At 43.1% G+C, this 25,665-nt stretch overlaps 2 protein-coding genes across 14 annotated transcripts in view; one reads left to right on the top strand and one right to left on the bottom strand.

The window, feature by feature from the left end:
• Positions 1-1,153: 1,153 nt before the first annotated feature.
• On the top strand, positions 1,154-2,806 carry LOC109526732 (snaclec 3-like). Its single transcript, XM_019888187.1, has 7 exons — positions 1,154-1,164; positions 1,318-1,380; positions 1,473-1,500; positions 1,637-1,722; positions 1,810-1,941; positions 2,366-2,477; positions 2,547-2,806. The coding sequence occupies exons 2-7, from the start codon at positions 1,318-1,320 to the stop codon at positions 2,618-2,620; spliced, it is 495 nt and encodes a 164-aa protein (XP_019743746.1). The 5' UTR covers positions 1,154-1,164; the 3' UTR covers positions 2,621-2,806.
• Positions 2,807-5,791: 2,985 nt separating this feature from the next.
• frmd4a (FERM domain containing 4A) overlaps positions 5,792-25,665 on the bottom strand; it is a 133,909-nt gene continuing 114,035 nt past the window's right edge. For 7 of the 13 annotated variants that reach the window (XM_019888289.1, XM_019888290.1, XM_019888288.1 and 4 more), the window contains 12 exons: positions 22,456-22,532; positions 20,273-20,414; positions 18,666-18,807; positions 16,398-16,531; positions 16,187-16,309; positions 14,700-14,931; positions 14,015-14,309; positions 13,720-13,878; positions 13,110-13,448; positions 11,614-12,194; positions 10,405-10,507; positions 5,792-8,730 (listed from right to left, as the gene is read on the bottom strand). In XM_019888289.1, coding sequence (XP_019743848.1) covers positions 8,628-8,730; positions 10,405-10,507; positions 11,614-12,194; positions 13,110-13,448; positions 13,720-13,878; positions 14,015-14,309; positions 14,700-14,931; positions 16,187-16,309; positions 16,398-16,531; positions 18,666-18,807; positions 20,273-20,414; positions 22,456-22,532 — 2,430 coding nt within the window. In that variant the 3' untranslated portion in view covers positions 5,792-8,627. Of the gene's footprint in view, positions 8,731-10,107; positions 10,180-10,404; positions 10,508-11,613; positions 12,195-13,109; positions 13,449-13,719; positions 13,879-14,014; positions 14,310-14,699; positions 14,932-16,186; positions 16,310-16,397; positions 16,532-18,665; positions 18,808-20,272; positions 20,415-22,455; positions 22,533-25,665 lie in introns of all 13 variants that reach the window. The other 6 variants (XM_019888287.1, XM_019888285.1, XM_019888282.1 and 3 more) reach the window with 3 other exon arrangements.

The raw sequence follows: 25,665 nt of genomic DNA, 5'->3' as shown, positions 1-25,665 counted from the left end.
CAGCTCTTATGCATACAGTGTTGTCTTTTTTTTTTTTCATCCAACTTTCTGAGACCGTGCTCGGAAAACCAAATGTCTTTTACGAGCATTCCCACAAACCAGTCTGAATACATACTTGCACAATCTGTCATGACTGAACCATAAGAAACTAGCTATTACGATGACTGTGGAGGAATTTCAATAAAATGAACTACAACGGAGATGGGAAGCATACAGTACATATGTTGGGAGGGGTGGGGCTAATGGTTGGGACAGATGCCTGAACCATGAGCCACTGCTTTGAGATGACTTTCCCATCAATTCTTAAAAGGACATTTTTTTTAGGGGTGGGGGCAGATGGCTCCTCATGGCCATGATGCCCAATCACAAGAGTCTCAAAGGTCCTCACATGCCCACAGTTGTCAAATTTTCACCACATCCCCTGATTTTAACCGCACAGGCGGGCTAGGAAAAAAAAAAAAAAAAAAAAACATCTGAGAAAAATAATAAACCTTGAGAGGGGACCGAAGATGGGGAGATCCCCTTCCAGGGTGACCAGACTGTCATGGATTCAGAGTTGTTTCACATTTAACACTATATGCTGCTATACAGAGGTTGTGTATATATATATATATCGGTATATCTCCATCAAAGCCTCACATTCACTTATTTATAAAACGAACTTTATCTCACTGCAAAGTACAGCACAACTGTGTGAGAGCGTACGTGGTTAATCGTTGGTGCCTTCCTGCCGTTGTTTTATTTGGTACTGGAAGTGGTTTTGTGCTAAGATATTTATTGTATGACTTTTGGAAAAAGTTAAATTTGAAAAACTACATTAAAAAAAACAAAAAACAAAAAAAAAAACAATGTTTCTATGGTCGTACTCGAGTTTGGGTTGCCAGTGACTCACTTTAGTCCGAAACCTACATTGCAAAAACAGAACAGTGATCAAGGGGTGTTTTGTTGCATCATTTGGTGACATAGTATATACTTGCCTCACTTCTTTCCTTTTTATTAGCCCTCGACCGATTTGTCATTTGACATTGACATCCTTTACATTCAACATTCCAAGACTGTCACCAGAATGGCTATAAAGCTGCTCGTCTTCTTTCTCAGCCTCAAACATCTCGTCTGCAAAGGTAACTTCACACAATTTCCGTCCCTGACATCTCGACTGCAAAGGTAACTTCACACAATTTCCGTCCCTGATTTTGAAGCTCGGTTCCATCTAACTTTGTCAACCTTAACGCTCATGTTTTTTTTTTCTTCCCCAATGTGGCGAGATGTAAACGTAGCGCTGATATTTATTGGAGTATTTTTCCTATCATTGCACAGATGGCGATCTCTCGTCGCTCGTTGATCCTCCTTTGCGTGATCACTGCACTGCTGACTGAAGTCGTAAGTTATTATCTCACACCCAATGATGTTGGATATGATGTCTTGGTGTTCCGTGGAAATTACTTTTAACAGTGTGCTCCTCTTCTTTACAGCGGCCTTACACTTTGTATCATAAGATAGGTTGGTAGCTCCAGTATGACTCAATGATACTTTTTCAAATGAACCATGTTGGTGTTTTGTCTTTGCTGACTTCAGATTTGATTGACATGTCTTGTTTTTTTCTTTAAAAAAAAAAATGAATAAAATTGTGTTGTAGTCAATAACTGTCCTCCAAAATGGACTCAGTTGGACTGCAACTGTTACATCTACCAAAATGAGGAGAGGACATTTGCAGATGCAGAGGTAAGGAAGAAAATAGTTGTGATGCTAACACAACCTGTGATCCAGTTGTCTGGCGAAATCAACTTTTTTCCTCTCCTTTTCCATCAGAGTGTCTGTAACATTCTCGGTGGGAATCTGGTCTCCATCCACAGTGCCTTGGAAAATATAGCTGTTCAGGAACTCGCGAAAGCAGGCGGTAATGATAACGTAACCTGGATCGGATTCAATGATGCCATTCAGGTGAAACATCGACCAGTACAAATGTTCCGATTGAATCCTGTCACTTATGGTACTTTTGTCTTGTCACCACCTTAAAGGAAGGAGGTGTAGAGTCGAGGCTGTTCCGCATTGCCGGGTGTCATAGTGTCATAGTCATAGTCCCGACTAATGGGGGCCAAAAACACGCTGGAACACATTATCGATCTAAGTTGACACTTTGTCAAATATGGAGGAAGTTAGAGCAACTTTGAGAATAAATCCACTCTTTAAAGGTTAAAGATACATTTTTTTTCAACATTCCAATCACCCGTCCTCACCCTCTACAATCCTACCACCAAACCGAGTTTGACACGATTGATGAGGTTGTGACCAACAAACAGCAGATCCAAATCCAGGCTCTCGTTATCTGTATTTTTGACTCATTCCAACGTGACTTGTCTTCCAGAATGATAATTTCATATGGACTGATGGCACGCTGAATGATTTCGAGAGATTTAATGAAACAGAGTCGCAGCCTGACAACACTGTAGGTGACTGCGTGGTGATCGCTGCGGATGGTAAGTCCAATCCGCGATCAATTTGCTCAGAACATAATGCTCTTATCCTTACACATTGATTTCTTCAAGATGGATATTGGCAAACTGCGAACTGCACAGACCTGGAACCATACGTTTGCATCAGAGAAGTGTTCCACCGCTAATATTCATCTTTTCTCGTCTTCCCATTCTCACTTGGGTCACAATGGAGTTCCCTGATCATGATGAATCAATGAGACAGAGTCAACCTTTGGTCGCCCTTTTGTATTGTGGGATTTGGGATTTCCTATCAACTCTTCGTTTCGTCCTCCACAATGCCTCATTATTATTGACAACACTTCTGTAATCTCAGAGTACGTCTGTAATTGTGGGACAAATAAAGGATATCTTAATAAATAAAGGAATCTATCAGCATCAAAATACGTGTGTCCTTTTTAAAAAAAAAAAAAAAAAAACATGTTCCCCTGGACGTTTCACACCTAAAAATGAAACAGCACTGCACTGAAGATGTAATAACAATTAATGGTCATCCAGAACCACAATGGAAAGCAATGGTCTTTGCATTTTTGATCAATAATAATCGCCAACAATGTATCACGAACAAGGAACTCACAGAAGGACTGACACCGCGAGATGGTGATGCTGCATCGCTTTGGATTTGAAATCAGCACAGCTTTTGTGTTGAAGATAAACAATGGAAGGTGAATCTCAGCTTGTCAAATCGATTATGAAGGCGAGAAATAACACCACGTTGCAAATCGGACAAATTCAGGCATGTTATACTGAAAGAGAGAATGCGTTACAGTCAGTATTAGAAAGTACATGTCTCTTTCGCAAGAAAATAGACACAGATCATGGAGTGAACGGCAAAGGCCATGTGAAAAGCAACACTCGAACCATGTGGTGAATGAGCTTTGCTCACGGCTCATTGCTTAGTTGTATGTCTTCAAATAAATGATTTTGGCCTCTGAAGCCATTTCTCAATTTTGTTTTTTTTTTTAAGGTACTTAGATTAGACTTAGCGACTGTCGTTTTGCATCCGATATCATTGGCTGCTTGGGGCTTTCCTCTAAATCTGAGGATAAATTGTTGGCTTTTCATATCAAAACCCAGCCTAGCTCTGTCCTAAATTGCCTTGCGTTTGACCGAAACATCCTCGAAGACAACAGTCTTAGATCAGTCCAGTTGCGATCGATTCAATGCCCCGACAATGAAATGACCTGGATGAACCAGGATATTTACAGGCATAATTGTGGGCGAGTCACCTGGTTATAGTTTGGCCCGCCTAAACCCCTATTTTGCCCCGGAGGAAACCTGTAGTGGTACAACAGGTTTAATATTTCAAATACATGACATTCATAACAGACGCTTCCCATAAGGGCTACGAGTGGAATGCGCGAGTTCATTGGTGACGAGCGGCACACACCCATGCCATCCATCCATCCATTTTCCGATCCGCTTATCCTCGCAAGGGTCGCGGGAGCCTATCCCAGCTGTCTTCGGGCAGTAGGCAGTGGACACCCTGAAACGGTTGCCAGCCAATCGCAGGGCACACAGAGACAAACAACCATCCACGCTCACACTCAAACTGAGTGTTCAATCAGCCTGCCATGCATGATTTTGGGATGTGGGAGGAAACCGGAGTACCCGGAGAAAACCCACGCAGGCCCAGCGAGAACATGCAAACTCCACACAGGGAGGCCGGAGCTGGAATTGAACCCGTTACCTCTGCATTGTGACGTCGATGCGGGAACCACTTGTCTACCGGGCCGCCCGCGGCAGACACCAAAACAGAAAATGGTCTTCGCTGGCACAGCAAAGGTGATGAGACAAACATGCCGATAAGCATTGTTGTTTAAGACAAGAGTTGATCGTAAACCCTGAAAAAGGTTTTTCGATTTTGTGATCGGTATTGCTTTGTCGGCCATGTTGCGGTTGCAGATGGGGAGGACAAACTAGGCTTGAAATGGAAAGACGAGTCGACCAACTCATGCCGGTATAACTTATTTAACTTAATAACTGAATTCAGTGCTTTGTTTTTGAATACATAACAGTCACCACCCCACCATCGGGTGTGTCACATTCCAGACCTCCAGGCATCTTCGATGTTCTCTTCCTACTTGATTGTCAACCTCTGAAAATGACAAATGACTAAGTGAACACTGTCGTTCTAGACTCCCCATTCACCTGATCCGTTTTTCCTAATAAATGTTCACGATAAACTTCTCCTCTCTTGATACTGAAAATAGATCGATTGATTGAAAATTGTGTCCATCTGGCTGTAATACGTGAAATGACCAAGAGATGGCGGTATTGCAACAGATTAGTAAAAAACTCAATGCGTGTCAACATCCAGATGTGGAAACTATTCAGTTTTACCTTTAATTGCTGTTTGATTTGGAAAGATTATATCCGTAATATAGGGTGTTGCAAAAGTCTTGGGCACATTTGAAGTCCCCATATCTCCTTAACTATGAATGGTAGTAAGATAAAAGTCGTGCCATTTTAAAGCTAATTACATTAAATTTTTCGTAAGGCTACTGATTTTTAAAATTTCTTTTCAGACCCATGAAGTTAAAGGCACGAATAACAGAAGCTGTTGCAACCATTGACAATGCTATGCTGGGACGCGTTTGGCAAGAATTTGACTATCAGCTTGATGTGTGTTGTGTGACCAATGGTGCTCACATTGAACATCTTTGAACATTCCATATAAAAATTGAGATTACAAGCTTTCTGAATTTACCAGATGCGTTTTTATATCCTGAATAGTTTCCGAGATATTCAATGTCAAAATGTGCCCAAGACTTTTGGAACACCATGTATATTTAAAAAGAAATGTAACCATTTTTTTTTTTTTGGACAGTGGTACGTCTACGAACAAAATTAATTGGTTCTGGAGGAAATATCTTAACTAAAGGCAGTATTTTCCTGTTGTGGCACTTCATGACTTGAAAATTTCGTATGAAGAGACGTTCGTAAGTAGAGGTACCACTGCATTATAATACCCCTTTAACTCTGTTATGTCTTACCTTTCGTCTGGATTTGGTCACATGACGGACAAACTGCTTTATTGTTTACATTCCGTTTCATTATGTTATTGCTCTCCGTTTTTACAAAAAAATAACATTTAATGCTTTTTGGCGCATTTTAAAAACACATTACAAAACAGTTTGTTGTGGCCAAAATGGATTGATAGTGATTTCATTCATTTTAACGGGAAAAGATGATTTGAGATATGAGCATGGTTACAAAAAAAAGCTGAATTCACATCTCAAACCATGTAAAATGAAATTAAAAATGAATTAAAAAAAACATCAAAAGGGAGCCTTGCAAACATTCATCAATAATTTATTTGCGTTCATCTCCTGAACCAACGACAGCGTCTCTGAAAAAAATCCTCACCACATTTTCCAATGACACGCTTTTTGAAAAAAGTTACTATACAAATTTTTATTAGAAAAGAATAAATTAACTGTGGAATTCAGTTATCATCATTATTATTGTCCGCCCCCATCACCCTCCCTGCCCCCCCTCCAGTATAATCAATTCCACACTTGTTTTCCTACAGCACATTAAATGTATTCATGTTAACAGTTACATGCTCTATTTGTCTGCTGTGTGTTAAAATCAACTTGGATTGGATGGACTGACTCTATGGGGCAATGGTATCATGTTAATTCGTGTAGCACCGGGATAGACAAGAAAAAAAATAAACAACAACGGTGAGGGGAACATTGTGGAAAAGAGTCAGTATTCAAAATCCTAAGAAAACAATGTCAAGCCTCTTTAAGAGCATTAAAAACAAGTGAGTTGAAATTCTCTTGGCTTGGATTAACACAAGGTTAGAGGGAGGAGGCTGCACTGAACCATACCGGGCTTTCGACATTTGCACAAAGGTCATTCAGGGCCACGATATATTGTGGGTGGATGTGGATTGCTTGGGGGGGCTTTCGTCTTCAGTGGCATGCACGAGCGATGGTGTGAGATTAGGATGCTTTCACATATTTGGAATTTGGGAACCTAATGGTCGCACGTGGATGTTGCGATGGGTCTGAAAGTGAGGAAAATGAGAATCGATCGAAACTTGACACGACAAAAGCGGATATGGTCGGTCTGCTGTTGTGCAAAAATGTAACACGATGCTGGCGGTCCTGCAAACTGTGCTTTTCTAACCCTGTCCTGTTGCATTCCACTTCCGGGATAAATCCTTCATTTACACATTATGATAATCTGACCAAATTTGAGCATTTACCCTCCATTCAATGTCAGTCAAAGCCAAATTTTCAGATGTCTTCAAACAATTATCCTGCGGTGGCAGATGTGTAAAAACAGGTAACAGATACCAACAACAAGACCAAATGTGCGTATTTTTCCTCCTTTCTGATCAAATTCGGAAAACGCCTGATTATCAAATGTCTCTAAATGATTATCCTGACCGATAATCCTGTGGTGTAGGCTGTGTAAAGCAGGATACTCAAATCGACAATCGGGCCAAATTGAGCATTTTTCCTCCCTTCTAATCAAAGTCAGTAATTTTCGATGATCAGATGTCTTCCAACGATTATCCTGTCCGATTATCCCATGGGGTGAGGTGTTTTAAGCAGGGTACACACATACCAACAATTTGACCAGATTTTAGTTTCTTTTTTTTTTTCTCCTTTGCAATCAAAGCCAGCAAAGGCACGAGCAATATTTAGATGACGGTTAACTTGACCGAGTGACCTGTGGTGTGATGTGTGTAAAACAGGATATACACATAACGATAATTGGATTCAATTTGTGCCCACAACCGGCTTCATATTAAAGTCGGCAAAGGATATATCCAAAATAATATCCTGAGTGATTATCTTGTGTGTGTGTGTGTGTGTATGTGGTGTGGACCGAGTGATTTACCTCCCTCAGTCAGCTCGTAAAATCTTAAATGTTAAACTTGTACAATAATTACAATAGCAAATCATTAAGTATTCTGCAATTTTGGCGTGAAATGGGACAGCTGAAGTTACCAGCGATGCTTGCTTGTTATTCTTTGGATTTTCATGCTGCCTCTCACAGGTCAGCCACAGTACTGCAACAAATATGGTTACATGTGTGTCATCCTGTGTTAGTTATTTGATGCACACCACGCACACAGTAAAAGGATGATTTTTGTGCACGTCGTGTGCGCTCGCTCTCTCACATTGTAAAAATGGGTTAAGAACTTTAAAAAATTGCGCGAGTGTGTACCCTGCTTAATGGCTTTTGTCCTGTTGACATGTCTGGGAGTCGATGTGACATTGTGCTTTGAGCGAATCTGCCTGGCTGCCATTTTTCAAGGCCTCCAGTGACCACTTTAAGGTTGGCACCCAAAAAAATTAAAAACTATAGCACCCATAAATACGGCCAACATTCATTTGTGACTCCAATTATTTTGGACTGTGGCACAATACATCAAATAAATAAAAAAATACCAAATCAAGTTCGTTTATTATGGTCATAATTATGCTAAATCCAATTTATCTTGAATTTTGTAACTTTGTGTTTTACTTCTGTTAATTCCCAAGGAAACTGAGAAAAATTCCCGCAATTTGGCAACAATAATTAGGAAGTGACGGACAGGAAATGATGAGAGCAAGGTCGCTCCAGTGAGCGCCGAACGGACGTCAAAAGCCCCAAATTTGCAAATCCTCGGCAAACGACACAGTTGGCGGTCTCTCTTCCAAGAACAAATCCAACAATGTTTGTTATTGCTGCGGTCCAGATCGTGTTCCACGCACGGTGACCTGTGATCGGTCAGTCACATCCAGCCTGGAGGATAAAAACCGGGTGAAGGAATTTTTGTCATAAATCTTTGCAACATAGTTTTGTTTTTTTTTCTTCTTAAGAAAATTCGTCTTCTCTATGTTTGATAATAAATATGCAAGGGAAAAATAAAAGATGAATGGGAATCCGGAAACCCAACACACTTATATGGGTTTTTAGGACTGGTGGCTCAAAACCAGCAGGAATCCTCTTCGGGGGGACTTGGAAACACACAAGACTGTGCTCTCTTGCTCGCTCTCTTTTTGACATCCACTCGGCCCTGTAGCTCGCGTCCCGAGGTGGGTGGGGGGGATTGGAAGGAGTGCCATGTATGGCTGTTCTGAGTGGTGATGCAGAAGAAGGGGCCTGGGGGAGGGGTCCGGGAAAGTCTCAGACCAGGGTTCCAGGTTTGGCCTTGTCCCGTCTGTACCACTGCACATCCGCCAGTTCGGAACAGGAGGGGCTGCCCAGGAAGCAGCTGTCGCTGAAGGACCTGCCAAAGGGAGGAAACGGAGATCAGAAAAACAAGAAAACGTGCAGCGCCTCCAATCCAAAGTCCAACCCTACTGTTGCTATGTGTACACCCCAAGGCTTCAGTTCAGCCAAGTCAGCGTGAACTTGGCGTTTTCTTCGGCTATTTTTGTGACACTTGCAGTCTTGCAAATTCAAGACAAATGTTGAAACTACGATCTCGCCCAGCACGGATAAAAAGCGATGCACGTGACAGCGGGATGTGACGGGCAAATGTGACACGCTGCAATTGTTGTGGATGTTGGGTGCGATTTTTAAATTGCCACGAGAGTCACGGTGACGATGAGGAATCTACTTTTGACCTTGACGATGTCCGTGGCAGGACATAGTGGGTAAGTCATATTTGAACATTCAGAAAATGAGCACAAACACAATTTTTGACATGCACGCTAAATTTATAGGTGCGGCAAGCAATCGATTAATTAACAACTAACGGATGATGAAATTCATCGACAACTAGTTTGAAACGACCTTAAAATTGCCTGAACCCATTATCCTCTCAACAGCAAAGATTCTCCAATGTACTCCTGCATCCAAGCAGACTGACTGCTTGGGTCCAATCAAAATAAGACATTTGCATACTGATTTTACTTTGGAAATCGATGATCAACATTTATTGATGAATTGAAAAAAAAATAACTGACAGATTAATTAAAATAATTGTTGCAGAGCTACTTGATATTATAAGTTAGAAACGAATTAAAATTAAGCAGTTATGCTCACGGTTCAGGTTTCGTCGCATTGTGCATTTGGTGTGCGTCTTGTGCCTCTTTGTCACGCTTCTCAAGGCAAACTTGTGTGGAACGTGTATAGGACCCGTTTTGTTGCGTTCCAGCCCTGTGCAGCCCATCTTGTAAAACGGGCCCGGCGCCATGCATTCTGTAAGGGTTGGACATGGTAGGCACACCCCGCGTGGGCTTACATATTCTCCGTGGCCACAGTAGCCCCATTTGCCCTACGGAACTTTAAGAAATAATATCTAAAATTAGTGTGCCAGGAGATTTCTGGCAAATGGGGCTGGTATGGCTATCGGGCACAAAACCTTACATAAAAATTTTAAAGGCTTTTTTGATCAAATAAACACTGCTAATGCCCGGGCCCGACATATAAACAGGAAGTTACGGCACCTGGAAGGACATGTGACGTGAAAAAGGTCTATGGTCCCTTTTACAGCATACACATCTTTGTTTGTGAGCCACAATAAAGCGTCAAGTAGATTTGCGAGCAGAAATTAGTGTTAGAAATATAGGTTGAAGCCAGAAAGAGAGCAGCGCTATGGCCACCACCACAAAGAATGCATAGCTCATGGTGGAGGTCTCTCCAGGACTAGGGACAGTACCTCTAGACACCAGAGCCAGGCCGAAGAGGAGACTGACAGACGTCCTCAGTGGGAGAGCTATCTGCTGTGCCTCTAAAGCAGGAGACAGGACACATACAGACACACACACACAGACACACACACACACATACACACGCACACACACACAAGGGAAGACGTGTTAGTATCGAATAGAGAGAGTCTCGTTGAGGAGGAAAGTTAGGCTGCAAAGTGGACAAAGTGTGAAGCCAAACAGCAGAGGGGCAAGATGAAAGAGTGGTAGCGTGAAACCTGCCGAGGGTGCGCCGGGGGTCTTACCCGCTTTGCCAGTTGAGGATGTGCTGTGGACTGCAGGGGGGTGTGGGCGTGGCCGCCTGCTCGCTGGAGGGTGTCACACTCCTTTGGCTGTGTGGGGACGCCACTAACGTTGGGGGTGGGGGGGGGATCTTTGGTTAGGAACGCTGATAACATTGGCACATGTTCAACACACTGAGTTGTTCTTAGTTCTACAGTCTAGCCCAGGGGTGTCAAACATATGGCCCGCGGGCCGGAACCGCCCCCCCCCCCAGGAGGTTCAATCAGGCTCGCAGGATCATTTAAAAGTGAAAAAATGCATAGACACGAAATGCATATTTTTAATAAGGTGCAATTCATGGAGTATCCGCTAGGGGACACACTGTTTTGATCAGAGTAGAAGGCAACATTGTTATGATCAGAGAAGGAAACAACAGCACTGTCACTGAGACAGACCCAACACAGCAGACGCTACCAAGGACGTGAATACTTTATTCTTTACACATTTAATAGCAATCTCCTTAGTTTCTAAGATGTAGGCAGGGATTAAATTTAGATTTTATATGCATGTGTAAATGGTTTAAAAATTCCTTTCTTTATAGATGTCGTTTGATCTTAAAATGCATTACTATATTTTTCAATACCATATTACTTGTTAAATTTTTGTGCCTTAGTACAATCAGTGGGATCAGTTGCAATGCATATATGTGAATGATAAAAGTAAATTGCACATTTGTCTAAGGAAATCTAAGGTGCTTCATAACATATTTTGTAAAAAATATGTTCATTAAATTTCAACATTTTCCAAATGTTCTTGTGCTTCTTTAGACCAAAACAAAGGAAAGACATGTTACTTTGGATATTAATAGCAGAGTATGGAAAATTTTAATGGTCCGGCCCACTTGACATCTACTGAGGCCGTATGTGGCCCACAATGTAAAATGAGTTTGACACCCCTGGTCTAGCCTATGCCCATCTGAATTTGGGCGAGGCGGGGTACACCCTGGATTGGTCAACAGCAAATTGCGGGTCACGTGGACAGAAAACCATTCATTCACATACACAACACAGGACCATGAATAGTTTTGAATCAACCTAAGATTGTGGAATGTGGGAGGAAGTCAGACTACGCGGAGAAAAGACATACAGTACAACCAGCATAATATTATTCTTATTGCCATTATGAAATGACAATCTCATGGAGATGTGCAAGCATGATGAAAGGACGAGTACCTGGTGAACACTTAACGAGCGTTCCCACCCGGCTGCCCCGTCCATGTCCCAGCGTGCCTTGCTGTGACCCTGTTTCAGAAGAGGCGGATACTGAGTGGGAGTGACTCCTCTCCTTCAGACTCCCGGATGACCTCTGGTACCAGCAGCGCAGCTCTTCCGACACGGCCGCTCTGCCCCCTCCTCCGCCGCTCCCCTCGCGCCCCAGCGACGGAGTCCGTACAATCTGCGAGCGGGACGGCGTTAGTCGGCCACCGCCCTCGCTGCCCTCCTCCCCTCCCCAGGCCTCCTTGTACAGTCCCCCGGCCGTGTAGGAGCTGGAGGTCTTGAACTGGGCCTTGACACTGTAGTGGCCCTCCTGGTCACTCTCTAGGCTGCGCACCACCACCGGGTTGGGGCTACCCTCCACGTACAGCGGGTACTCTTTGATGCGGTACTGTGAGGACGGCTGGCTCTGGCTGTGGAGGTAGACGCCATGTTGTCCACCGCCGATGCCACCTCCGCCTGAACCCCCAACCGAGCCGTTCTTAGCTGCCAGGTTTGGCATGGAGCCCGAGTTGGATGACCCCAGGTGACCGGCGGACCTTGAAGGGAACATGTGGGTCAATCACAAAGAAGAGAGGTGCTACGAAAAGGAGAGCTTTGCTAACATATGGAAAGCCGTTTGAGCATTTATTCTGTACCACTGACATGCAGTTTAAGGTCTGTGTTGTAGTCGGTCGACTCTTTGTTCTCACCAGTAAGACAGTTTTGATCACATGAGCCCTATACTGGCCAACTTGCACTGGTTCACTGTCCACCCGAGATGCGATTTTAAGATTTTGTTACTTTAAATATTACATGGCTGACCAACTTCTGATTTTGCTGACTTAGTCATACATATGTTCCATTCCGAGACCTACACTGGCCATATGCTGGTCTTTTGCTGACTCGGAGGACTAAAATAAGCCCGCAGGTTCTGGCGCATTCTCTACTGCTCCTCCAGTACTCAGGAATGTCCTACCTGTGGAAATTTCAGCTACTACCTGCAGAAATGTGAAATCTTGACTCAAGACTTATTTTTACACTCTCATGTTTAGTGAAACCACATCTCGAAGGAATATTGCATATTTTCCTACTTTAGAAACTGACATCTGGATTTTACCCTGTTTTACTGACAATTCTCCTCTCTACTTCTCACCTCCTCTCATGCTCAAAAAGGGGGCAAGGTGTCAATGATCGATGTGAGATTGTTGCTGAAAAGATTTTGCACCGACCAATTGGACAAGATATGAGATGGCCACTTCTCCAGAGGCGTTTGATGTAGTGGATTCTGCATCACCCGACAGAGGCAGATTTTGAGGAAGACCCATCTCCCGGAAAGCTCTTTAGGGCAAGCCGGTTGAGCATTTATTTGATATTCTATTGGTCCACTGAATTGTCGTACTACCTGTACATGGACATTAAACTGAATTTCAGGATACAGAATAAATGCTGAAATGCCTCGTCCTTCCGCCTACCTGTGCCTCTGTCGCTGCCTGGCTTTGGACGGCGAGTCCTCCCCGAGGGTTGAGTAGTTAGGGTTGCTACCGGGCGCTAAGGACCCGCCGGCCGGGTAGAAGTGCTCTGAGCTGCTCTGGCTGGTGCAGGAGGAGCAGTCGTCCAGTGGATCGGAGCCGTTAGAGGTCCGCGTGGGGCCCAGGAAAAAGTCTGGGCTTCCCAGCGTGCCCAGGGCGTGCGAGTGCGAGTGTGGGTCTGGGTCTGACGTCAGGAGCTTGCCCTGGGACTCCAGGCTGGAGCTGCGGTTCCTAAAGTGCTGAGCGAGACTGTGCAGACGTGTGGGACTGATGTCCACTGACCTGTGGGGCACGCAAACAACACTTCGGGGTTAATATTTGGGGCACACACATTCACACATTAAAAGGGAGACATTTTATAAAGATCCCTCCAACTTGATGCCAAAGCCAATTTACCACAACTACCATGTGCACCCCTAAATGCCACAGGAATCAAAAAGGTGCTGATTTATGTGATGTCAAACTCATATCAGGGCTTGTAATTGGCCCGTAGCTTTACAGTATGAGCAGAAACAGAAAGAATGAGATTGAGGTTCAGTTGCAAAGGACGGACCTGGTGGAATGTACGTAGTGTGGCGTCCGGGTCCTCAGGTCCGGTGTGGACGGCATGCTGGACTGAGAGTTCCACTGAGGGAGACTCCTGATGGGGCTGCTTTGCAGAGAGTTGCTACCGCCCGCTTCTGTGCTGCCAGAGCTTGGGAATCTTCTGTGACTAAAGAGAAAAAGAATGCTTTGGATGAATTGTACGCAAAATAACTCCTCAGGTGTCCCATGCCATGACGTTTTTGTCATGCGCCGTTGTTTAATAAAGGTTGGGAAGCACCAGGAGAGTCAACACGGCCTCCTACCTGGAGTGAGAGGAGCGCTTCTTGACTTTTTCATACGGCTCATCAAGCGAAGACTCGCTCCACATTTTGGGCTTGATGGGCGATTTGTCATAGTCGGCGCGACCGAAGTGCAGGTGTCGCAGCCCGTCTAGGGACTGCGGTGGCGGGGGACGACTGTGAGACGGTGGACGCGGGGGGAGGCCCTTGTGGGGCGACGCCATCGGTGAGAAGTTGGGGGTGCCTGTCACTTGGGGGTCGTCATCGTCCAGGACCAGAGCGTCAGACAGCGAACTATCTTCGGAGCCGATGTTGGCCTCTACAGGAATGAAGAACACCAGAAGGAGCTTGCTTTATGCCAGATTTGTCCGATTGTCACATTTTTTATCCTCTTGTTTAAATGTTTTTCGACAGTAATTTTTTTCCACATTTGTATTATTATTATGATTGTTATTATTATTTTTCAAGGTTTGTCATATTCTCAACTTTTTGCTAAATGTTTCTAGTTTTTTTTTGGGTCACCTCATGTACTTTTCAACCGCGTTTTTGTGGTCATATTTTTGTCAGATTTTTTGTCCAAGATTCATCATATTTTTGGGAGATTTGAAACCGTTTTGTTCATTCTTTTGCCATGATTTTATTCTATTAGAGAAGACACCACTATGTAAGAAGATACTTTCATGTGACGAAAACTCTAGACTGCTGGTACCTTCAATTATAAGCGAGGCCCTCTGCGTGGGCTTCTTTCCAGAGCGAATTCGATATTCATTGATGGAGTTCTCGATCTCCTGTAGCTTCTTGAGCGCATTGAGATAAGATGTCTTCCTCTGCTTCTTCAACTTCTTGCTGCTCACGTGCGGGTCGCTGGCCAGGCGCCGGGCGGCCTCGGTAATTTGTGACTGAATGGCGAACTCCCGCTCCAGCCGCTCCAGCTCTTCTTCCTGGGAGGAGCAAATGCAAGGATATAATGGCAACAACGTGGGCAACACCAGCGAGCTAAGTTAAGTTACCTACTCATGATCCAAAACCAACAAGAGGCTTAGTTTACAGAGGCTGTAAATTCTCAATGAATACGCAGGTTGCCAGAGAAAGCACGGTGCAGAAATAATTTATCTTGGTCAGAGCAGATTTTCTCACCGCTGAATCCTCTCTTTAGAAACACTCGGCACTCCAATAATAACAAGCTAGCTAGTGTCCGTAACAAAGACTGTCTTTCTCCACACTTCTGCTAGGATTTGTCAAGTAGGCATCACCAAGTCAAACAACTCAATACTACCCTTAAATTTAGAATCAAGTAAAGGGGTAGGCAACTATACATTGCATCATATTATATACGGGTGGCATGGCTCAGTGGTCGACTGGTCAACTCCACACCAAGTTGTGGGTTCGATCTTCGAAGTATCCTTCAGCGTTAGTGCACACCTTTATGAACCATTTTCTAATCCGCATGTCAGATCAACTCTATTACATTTAGCATGTTTTTAAATTAAACGATTGCTTAATTAAATTGTGACTTCATTTTTGGAACCAAACTACTGAAATAAAAGAACTTTTCAATTATTCTAATTTGAGATGCACCTGTGCATGTACTGTATAGTATATGCTGTACATAGTGAATGCCTGTATGTTCCTGTCATTGGGATCTATTCACTGGAGTCGACATGGTAGCGGTCTAAGTCAGTCCTGAGTAATCTCTTACACACTGCTAGAGTCGGTTTGTGTATGTGAAAGAGTGGCCAATGTTGACCAGGAAGGTTTGTGATTTGAAAAAGAAAAAAAAAAGTGCGTGGAAACATTTCAAAGCCAACAAATCTCGTCATTCAAAAAATACGAGAACCCACGCACATTCTGTCTACTGGTAGGCATGTAACCACAAGCTCTTCCTGTGAAGGGAGCTATTTTTAGAAGTAGCACAGTTCTGGGATTTTTTTTGGTTTCTTTTTTTGGTCAACCAGGGAACATTAAGAGAGATGTATCACAGATGACAGGTCCACCGTGTTTTGGGCTCTGGTGATTTCAGATAACATGACTTAAAAATTCAAATGAAAAATTCTTTTTCCGAGATGCTGAGAATCACCAAGGTCGCGGGAGTGAGTGCTTTCATTCAATTCTTGATCCCTGGGGTATTTTGACAAAAGGATGACACCGACTTGGTGTGTTTCAAGTTGCGAAAAAAAAACCTTGATAATGATTTACCTCCCCCTTTGGAAGAATCTTCTGCTCATCCAATTTGAAGGCAGTACCGATCTTTCGCCTCACTGTGGGAGCTTCCTCGCCTGGATCTAGAGGGTATTCCTTGGGAAGTTTCCCTGTCAGCTCCTGCAAATGAAAAGTAAAATGAGGGGGAACAATTGAAGATTTAGAAGAGCGGAGATTTTTTTTTTTTTTTTTCCAAGTCTTGGCATACAGCCTCTCTGATGCAGATGTTCTTGAGCTCCTCAAGCCTCTGCTTCAGCGTTTCCTCCAGTGCTTCCTGGCGGGCCCTCAGCGCAGCCAGCATGTCCTTCTTGGCTGTTTGGGAGCTGTCGGATTCCTGAGAGCCTGCAAAACAATCCGAGCGGTTAAGTGTCAGGAGAGTACTGTTATGCTGCTCTTTGCTGTTGTGGGGGTCTTGGCTGTCCGGGAGAAAAACGGAGAGATTGTCCATGCACCTGCACAAGTCTGCCAGGATGTTTACAGGGAAGTGAGTGCAACATTTCGATAAGGAAGCTGTTTGTTTCAAGGAAAAAGGGGGGCAGTGCAGAGGACAAAAGTCGCTGACGCACAATCTCTGGGGAGCCGGAGATGGTGCCAGTCTTGTTTGTAACACGCCTTTAAGTTTCAGACAAATTGCTCACACACAAACACACCGTCGCCCTCGTCTTGGGCAAAGACAGAAACAACGCAAGACTCACCCGCTGAGAAAGCTGTGGCAGATAAAAACAAATAAACAAACAAACAAACAAACAAAAAACAGATGGCTTTAAGTCACTCAAAGTTTGGATTGTTGGCGATTCACACATGGGCTTTGAAAGACACAATAATCCTTCGGATGGTGGACTGGCCTTTTATAAAGAGAACAGTGTCTGTTGTTGGTTTGGCGACCATGGATCACCTAATTTGGTCTGTAAGATTCTTAAAACAATCTGGCCCACAGCGTTGAGGCTCTTGTTACTGTTCAGAGACTTTATGCACCAAGGCAGAGATTCAATTCATTTGAGTGACTACTACAGCTTCTGATCATGTCACTTTAAAGAGAGAATGTTAGATAGATCAACATATGTACTCGTAATAACACACACTGTTCCAAATTATGATGCAAATTGTTTTTTCTTTCATTTTTATAGTCTATGCAAGTGGTACTAAGCATAATTTGAAGAATAAATTGAATGTTCCCAATGAAAGCAGTTTTTGTTCAAATGCATTGTTCCAAATTATCATACACAGCAATGTGTCAAGACATTTTGGAGTGATCAAAGAACTGAAAATGGACTGAATTTCCTTGACTCATTTCCTGAATTTGTAGCATTAGGAGATTTTATTTGCTGAAATCAAAAGCTAGATAAATCCAAAACATCTTAACATAGGACCTCGGATTTGATAGCAGTTTCGCAATTCTTCGATCCATTAAACTTGGGAGTTTTTGGACACGTTGTTCTTGAATTTCATTCCAAGATGTCAGAATAGCCTCCCAGACCTGCTGTTTGGATTGCAAAACATTATTTGCATAATATTTTGGACTGCGGTATATTACGTGTACAAATAATGAAGTACAAACTAAAATAGAGAGTGGCAGTGAGGGGGGAATAAAACACATTGATATGATCTAAAAAAAATTATATTGAAAATAATCCATCCGTCCATTTTCTAATCCGCTTCTCCTCATGAGGGCATGGTGGAGCCTATCCCAACTGTCTTTGGGCAGTAGGCGGGGGACACCCTGAACTGGTTGCCAGCTAATCGCAGGGCACACGTAGACCATCCGTGCTCACAATCACACCTCGGGACAATTTGGAGTGTTCCATTAACCTGCCACGCAAGGGTGGGAAAAGTATCGGCCGCGGGCTACATCCAGACAATGCTCTTAAATCCAGCCCACCGAACATTTTTATTATCACGTCTATTATCAGTCCTGTAATTTGATTGGTGTCAAGCCTGTTTTTATCACGGGCTACATTGCAGTTTGTTTCCACAAAGGAGCCGTAATGACTCTGAAAGCATATAAATGCGTATGATACCAAAACGTTTTGAAATATACTAAATACTTGGATATGCGTTGCAAAAAATAAGTCAGTCAGTCTCTCTGTGTGGCCTGGTACCAAATAGTAGCAAGCAGTGGTTGGGGACCACTGTTTTACAGCCTAACTATGGAGAAAAAAAAATAAAAACAAAAAAACCACACAAATGAACTGGCCCACCTGTCCACATTAAACATAAAATGCAATCGCTTGAGAACAAAAGTTTCTGTGTGTGTGAACATAAGGTGCCCAATCGATGGCCTCTCTATGGAGGCAGCTGTTTCTGTCCGTCCAGCTGTCAACCAACGCCCTGCTCGAATGCCACCACCCAAGAATGCACTCGCCTATTAATCTTTCACATTTACACCCCCTGCGCGGCTCTGAAACTCACACACACACACACACACACACACACACACACACACACGATCACACGTATATAGTATGTATGAACTAACCTGATGAGAGTAGACTGCCACTGCTCCCACTGATAATTTTGCCTTTGCTGCCCATGTTGGCCAGTTTGGACGTTTTCAGCGTTCCCGTTTCAGTGAGGTCGATGGCAATTTCGCTCAGACTGCGTGCTGCGTGGATTTTAGACTGGACAAACACACGTGCCAGAATCAAGAGGATGTTAAAATCAAGACCTGGCAGAAACTCAACCATCATGTCTGATGTCTGTATTGTAATGGATTGTATTCGTTGAAGTCACGTGTTCCTGTTTGCCATTTGGTAGCTCAAGCATAAAGCCTGTCAGTCATTCCTCTTATGCCGTAAAAGACACCAGAGGGTTTATATTGCGTTCCTCAAGGGCCCGTGGCGCTCAGACTAACAAGTACAAGTGTAGAATAAATACAGTAGTTCCAAAATGAAATAACAGAGAAATGGGGTGGAAAAAGTACAAAATGAAATAATAGAGGAGGGGGGGCAAAGAAACGTACACCTGGCAAACCCATAGTGCCAATTCAAACGTTTAGACTGGCGTACTGGAACTAACAACAAGAGCAGGACGACAAAAATAGCAAAGTCGGATAAAATAAGGTTGGTGTCAAGCAAAGAATAATGCCGTGTTCAGTGCGGCCTACCAGCTGGTATTAATGTTTTTAGTTACCGGTACTTTGCCACATCGAATAATAATAGTAGTGAATCATATGGATTTGACTTTATACTCTTACGCAATGCAGTTAATTTTTGCCAAGGCCAGATAATTTTTCCGGCCAAATTAGTATTTTGTTGCTCTTGTTTTTGTTTTTTTCCCCGCTTTTTTGTTCATTTCATCCTCCATAAATCCAAGTGTTTATACAGGTGCACAAAAAAAAAATCCCAAAGAGAATACTAGGATTAAAACAGTAACATAGATAAATAAATTGATAAAACGATCATATGCTCACTGGATCATAACTGAACATATAAATGACTCCTCAGCCTGTCGCGACTCAACCACACGATGACTGGGCAAGACGTTCATTTAAAATATTACATGCGCAACGAACAAGGGTGGAAAAACACACAGATAAGATTTATTGTTAAAAGGAATGGATGAGTCCAACGCCTGCAGCTGAGGCCTTGGGTGCTAAGCCCCCATTTTCGAGGACGCATGGAAGGGAGTGTGATGTGCGATGCTGAAACTAGCTGTGGAGGTTCATTTTTCAAAGGAGAAAAGCTTTCTCTGCTTTTCTCAATATCATCTCGAAGCAATACAAAATGAATACAAATGATATGAAATACAAATGAATCAAAACGATCAGAACACACGCGTTTACGGTTTATCTTTACATTCCCGCTGTTTCTTCTCCGCTAACTCAATTTTTTTGTTCATTCTCAGTCATGGTGTCTGACATCACGTAGTCCGAAAATGCTTCTTTTGACATCCTTGTTTGCCCTATTGTTTCACCCGAGAATACCACGTGCCTACTATTGTGAAGTAACGTTTTAGAAAAACACCATCTCCTCAGGTTTTTTTATTTGCTCCACAACGTGGCTGCCGGGTCGATTGGCGGGGTTCTGTGACACCATGTGTCTACAATCTACAATCTAGTGAATGGGTGAAAAGAAAATTGTTGACCTTGCTCTGCTTGCGGTCCAGATAGAACTGGTGTTGGCTTATGGCCATGGCCCAGATGGACTTGATGAGGGCCGGACAGGCGTACCAGGTATGCACCGCGATGCCGCTGTGGCCAAACGTCCTGCGTGTCACCGACGCCCTACAGTAGAAGCGGACACAAGGCCTCTTTATATGCACTGAATGCAAACAAATGACAACGAACCCCCGTTAATCACGGTGATGTTCCAGATGCAGCCGCAACAATGACAATTTGCAATATACCAAATAAACATAACCCCCCCCCCACCCCCACAACCTTCGACACCTCCTACACACTTTAAACACTTTTAAGATTATTTACATCCTTTCTAACACTTTGTAAATATTTTTGAACACACACAAAGAATGAAATTAAAAAATATGTAAAATACTGTATGCAGTGTAGCATCTGTGTTAGTTAGATGCCTTTAGGAGGCGGGGCCTGGTGACTTGGCATGTGATGTTGGCAATTGCGTGTGTGTGTGTGTGTGTGTGTGTGTGTGTGTGTGTGGGGGGGGGGGGCAGCTGTGGCCTACAGCATCACCTGCCCAAGTGTGCTCATTGTGTTTGTGTTTTATTGTTTTCCCGGGGTTCAATAAATAGCGAGTATGGCTCTCCTTTAAATTTTAATCGAAAATATTTTAATGTAATCATTATTTAGATTAAACTTTTTTACTATCTTTTAGTATGACATATTATAAAAATATTATCGTGGCTTATACGTCTTATTTGTGCTGCACATTTTAGTCCTCTGTCACATTTACAGTATATGTTGGTCATGATGGTGGTATTGGGTGTAAAAAGTTGAAGAACCCTGGCCATGCAGTTCCACAAAAAGATTTGCAATGTAAATGAACTAAAGTAAGCGGGCAAAGACTTTATGACAATTAGAGTACCACTTTACTGGCAATAAAAAGCTTCTCTGGTGCTTGTGAGAAGACGACGCACGTATAAGCCACACACGACGCTGGCGTGTTTGCTCATCCTTATTTAAACACACACTCATGGCCAGCTCACCGTAATGACAGCTCCTCTCAAAGAAAACACCGCTGCTCGTCGTTTCACCCTGTCCCTGACTGTTTTTCCTCCAGCCCCTCCTCCCCCCGCAACACTGCACATATGGAGCCATGTTAAATAAATACAGGCCGGGTCATTTGGGCAACAAAGCGGCCCACTCACACAGATGTTGAGTTCTTCGTGGGGTTCCCTTGTCAAGACTTTTTGACGTATTGTGTTTGTGTGCTGTAAGATATTAGCATTATTAGTTTTTTTTAATTTTTTTTCAGGGACGGGGGGAACCTTTCGGATATTATTGTTGGAAAAGAATTATAACATGAGAGAAGATATGCGCAAAAAGAGTGTTTGTTGAAGTGCATAACTGTACTGTCAGCTCATCCGATAGTTGCGTGCCCGAGTATCACATTAAACATCCATCCATGTTCTGCAGCGCTTACGGGCGAGTGTAACACTCCACTAAAAGTAACATGAAAGTCATTCACTGCCATGAACGTTTATATTTGTCAACAGGAATCCGATATTTCACGGTCATGGAGGAGAGTCTCGCCCAGCTCGTCTCTGAATAAAACCTTTTTAAACCGCTGTAATGACGAACAAATCCATCTAGATGGTGGTGTGTCATCGTTTTGGATTTGAGTAGATGAAGATTACGAGGGGAAATGCTGCCTGTCTGGACTATTGCTATGGAGGGAAAAACCTCTTATGCAAACAGAGTAAGTATATGTATAGTATAAATGGAGAGTATGTGTGGTGGTAGGTCGGAAGAAGTGTGTGTTGCGATTGGGAGAAAAGATGACTCAGTTGTATAGCTGTAAATAATGCACCATTTGGCTGTCAAAAATTGTTTCTCAGTCTTATTTTTGTTTTTTTAGTTTTAGGTGTTACAAATGCAAAAAGCTTTAGCACCAAAATCACTGTTCTGTTTTGTGTTCGCCGGTGTTTTAAGACAAGGCTGAAATCTGTGTGTGTAGTAAGGAACAATAAAGGTCGAGAAATATGACTTGCATCAAAATAATAAATGGGAGTCGAATTCAACAGCAGCAACATTCACTGAATTCATACATTTTAAATCGCGGTCAAATATCTATCTTGAGCGCACATGCATATAATCAAATTGCCTTGACAATCGATCTGTTGTAGAGATTTACCTCCTGGGGTCATGAACTTCCACGGAGAACTTCTTCTCTCGAAAATAGAGGTTCTCCAGCTGACGCCATTGGAACACCTGAAGTTTGAGGAGACAAAACACGGCCCAACAATGAGTCCACGCAACTTTGAAGAGAATCCTTGCCTCTACAAGCACCCCAAAGAGGAGGGGAAAAAAGACTGACAGCGCTTGATTATCGCGCGCTGTATAAGAAGCCGAAAGACATATTCCTCAGCATGTGTGCCGTTACATCCTCCACAACTTGCTTCACCGTTTGTGGGCGTGTGTGTGTGTGTGTGTGTGTGTGTGTGTGTCATCCATGCGTGTGTTGTTATGTACCAATTTGTCCAGACGATGTCTCCACATGTGGGTGTGTGAGTGTGTGTGTGTGTGTGGGTGTGTGTGTGTGTGTGTGTGTGTGTGTGTGTGTGTGTGTGTGTGTAAAAAGGGTCCAGGGGAGGAGTGATGAAGCGTTCTGTGAGCGCCACCCCCCGCCCCCTATCCCCTCCTCTCCTTCCTCTCTACAATTGAAGTGCCCTTGCTTTGTTTGATCAGAGCTCAGTGCACACACAAACACACACTGTCTGAGTCTGGTTCTCGTTAGGGGGAGAGAGTGAGACCGAGAGCGAGTCGAGAGGGCCCATTTGCCCTGATGCGAGCAAATGTACAGTCAACAAAATATTTGAGAAGTGAGGATAAAAAATATCAAAAAATCTAAAGTAAGGAAACTATAAGACCGGGCAGGAAAAGAGGGGAGACAAAGTTGGTCCAGGAATTTTAACAGCCTGGGAAAACAATGGAGGGACAGATGGGCTGTGCGGAAACGGAGGCAACAACGAGACAAGAATGACATAAACATAGCCGACAGTATATATGTGGTATGTGCCAGCGGATGTCTTGAATAGGGATGGAAAATGTTCACCGATAAACCATGATAACATTTGAAAATGTTTTGTGCAGTACTGTATCACCATTTGATTGTTGCTGTAAGGCTAAATCCTTGCAATTCCAAAGTCATGACTTTTCAGGAAATTACAAAAATAAATAAATAAATCATCTTTTTTGGGATACCAAAGACTGCATTGTGAAAGTTGATAAGACACCTTATATTGCTGTGATCCAACGTTGCGCACCAACATCAACACAAAGCCATCTGACAATCATGTAAATTTGCTAAAAATCACTTTTTAAGCTAATTTACGCTGTCACTGATTTGATTGGTAGGGACAAAGACGTGGCCTCCATTAGCCATGCCCATCAAAGCCTGCGCTCACGCCGAGGCCCAGACGAGAAAAATATCCTTTCAGATATGACATTTCAAACGTCTAAGAGCCATGAGTGATACAATAATTTAAAAAAACATAAACGATGAGCTGGTATGATTAATTCGTGAAAATCTGCAAGCATCCTTACTTTTGTGGTCAACATGCTTGCTTCTATTATAAGTATTACCAGCAATTCATTTTCAACAAATCAGGCCGTTTCAAATATGTGTGTGTAACTTAACTATTTACACTCATTTCTGTCTTAGAAAAATGTAAAAACTTTCCATTATGATGTGGCATAATGGTGCAAGGCTTTCACAGAGTCAAGAAGAGACGGAGGTTGTATGACACTTCTCCAACAGTTGAAGTGTCCAAGAGAGTTTTTTTTGATTTAAATGTAAATTATTTGGTTGCTAATTTGCACAAACAACAGACCATGTGGGGACTGACAACTGGTATCAATTGGTGAAAAAAAAAAATGAATGAACATATTTGAACAAGATTCTCTCACAACAGCCACGTTATATTGCGATTATCATTCATACTGCAGAGTGAAATTCTCTGTTTCTGGTTTCTCTTTGCATTCTGCGATGCACTGCGTTATTTGTTGAAAAAGGTTTTAAGTTTACCGATGCGGGTGAGCTGGAGACTATCTCAGCTGCCTTTGGACGGGAGGCGGAGTCCTGGACTGGTCACCAGCCAATGGCAGGGCACATAGAGACAAACAAGCACTCACACTCACACCTAAAGGACGATTTTAGTCTTCAGTGAAGCGAACATGTATGTGTTTGGAATTCTGGAGGAAGCCATAGTAAACACGTAAACTCTACACAAGAACAACAACTGTTATCGTTTTGGTCATGATAATCGTGACATTAAAAAAAATGCGAAATGTTCTAACCGTTTCATCTCACGTCTTGGAGAAGGAAAGTAGTCCCTTATCAAACTTTATGCTCAATGGCGTGTGAAGCGCAAATGTAGCGTGGTGCTAAATATAACAAGTGGGGGCAGATAGTGAAGGACTGTATGTGTTGGCCAGAATAATGGCGATAAGAGACATTTATAATTCTGTTCAGACATGACATGTTTGTACTTACTTGCTGACGTATGCCTTCATTTTTAGAAAAGAAAAAAAAAAAAGTCTGTCAAGCCAGAGTAGCGCAGAGCTTGGGAGTCATGCACATGTATGCTATAAATCCTAAATCCGAGACACGAAAATACACACGTCACCGCACAAACATTCACATGCAGATGCCGAGCTGGTAGATAGTCTTTAACAATCGAGCGCTCGTATCCTGAGTATGACAGATAATAAAGGTCAGATCTGATAAAGAGTAAAGGCCTTTCTTCGGTGTACTGGAGAAGAATAGTTTTAAAATAGCCTCGGCTGGGGTATTATTCTTTTGGACTGCTGTACTGCTGCGTCCATGTGGGTGGGGTTCTGGTGTATCCAGCCGTCGTCATGGCAAAGCCTGTACACTCTTTCCTGTTGTTTGCATGGGACTGTGCCATTTTGGAAGGATGACATATCTGGAAAAACTAATGGGAACCGGCTGGATGTCTGGATGCGTCTCTGCGCTCCAGCGAATGGGTGGGTGGGTACGCTCCAAAATGAAATCATATGATATGCCCCAAGTCAGTCACTCGTCAGGCCTGTCCGTCTACTCATGTTGTGGAAGTCTCCCATGTTGTGAGCTACAGTTACGTGCGCGCGTCTGTGTGTGCGCTTGTGTGGTCTGCGGTAAGCTGAGGTACTTTCACATCTCCAAACAACATGGTCTTTTACGGATGATCATTTAACAGAGTCATTATTTTAACTGTGGGGAAACAAAGATAGTAAATACACTCCAAAATAGCTCACATTAAGTGTTGCGTGTTTGACCTAACTGAATCAGCCTTTCAGTGGCAAGCAATGGCAGCGTGAGTCAATGATTACTGGAGCTGCT

The sequence above is a fragment of the Hippocampus comes genome, unplaced genomic scaffold (assembly GCF_001891065.2).
Source record: "Hippocampus comes isolate QL1 unplaced genomic scaffold, H_comes_QL1_v1.1 scaffold112, whole genome shotgun sequence".
Taxonomy (NCBI): Eukaryota; Metazoa; Chordata; class Actinopteri; order Syngnathiformes; family Syngnathidae; genus Hippocampus; species Hippocampus comes.
The sequence above is the reverse complement of the archived record's forward strand: the minus strand, read 5'-3'. Positions and strand labels throughout refer to the sequence as shown.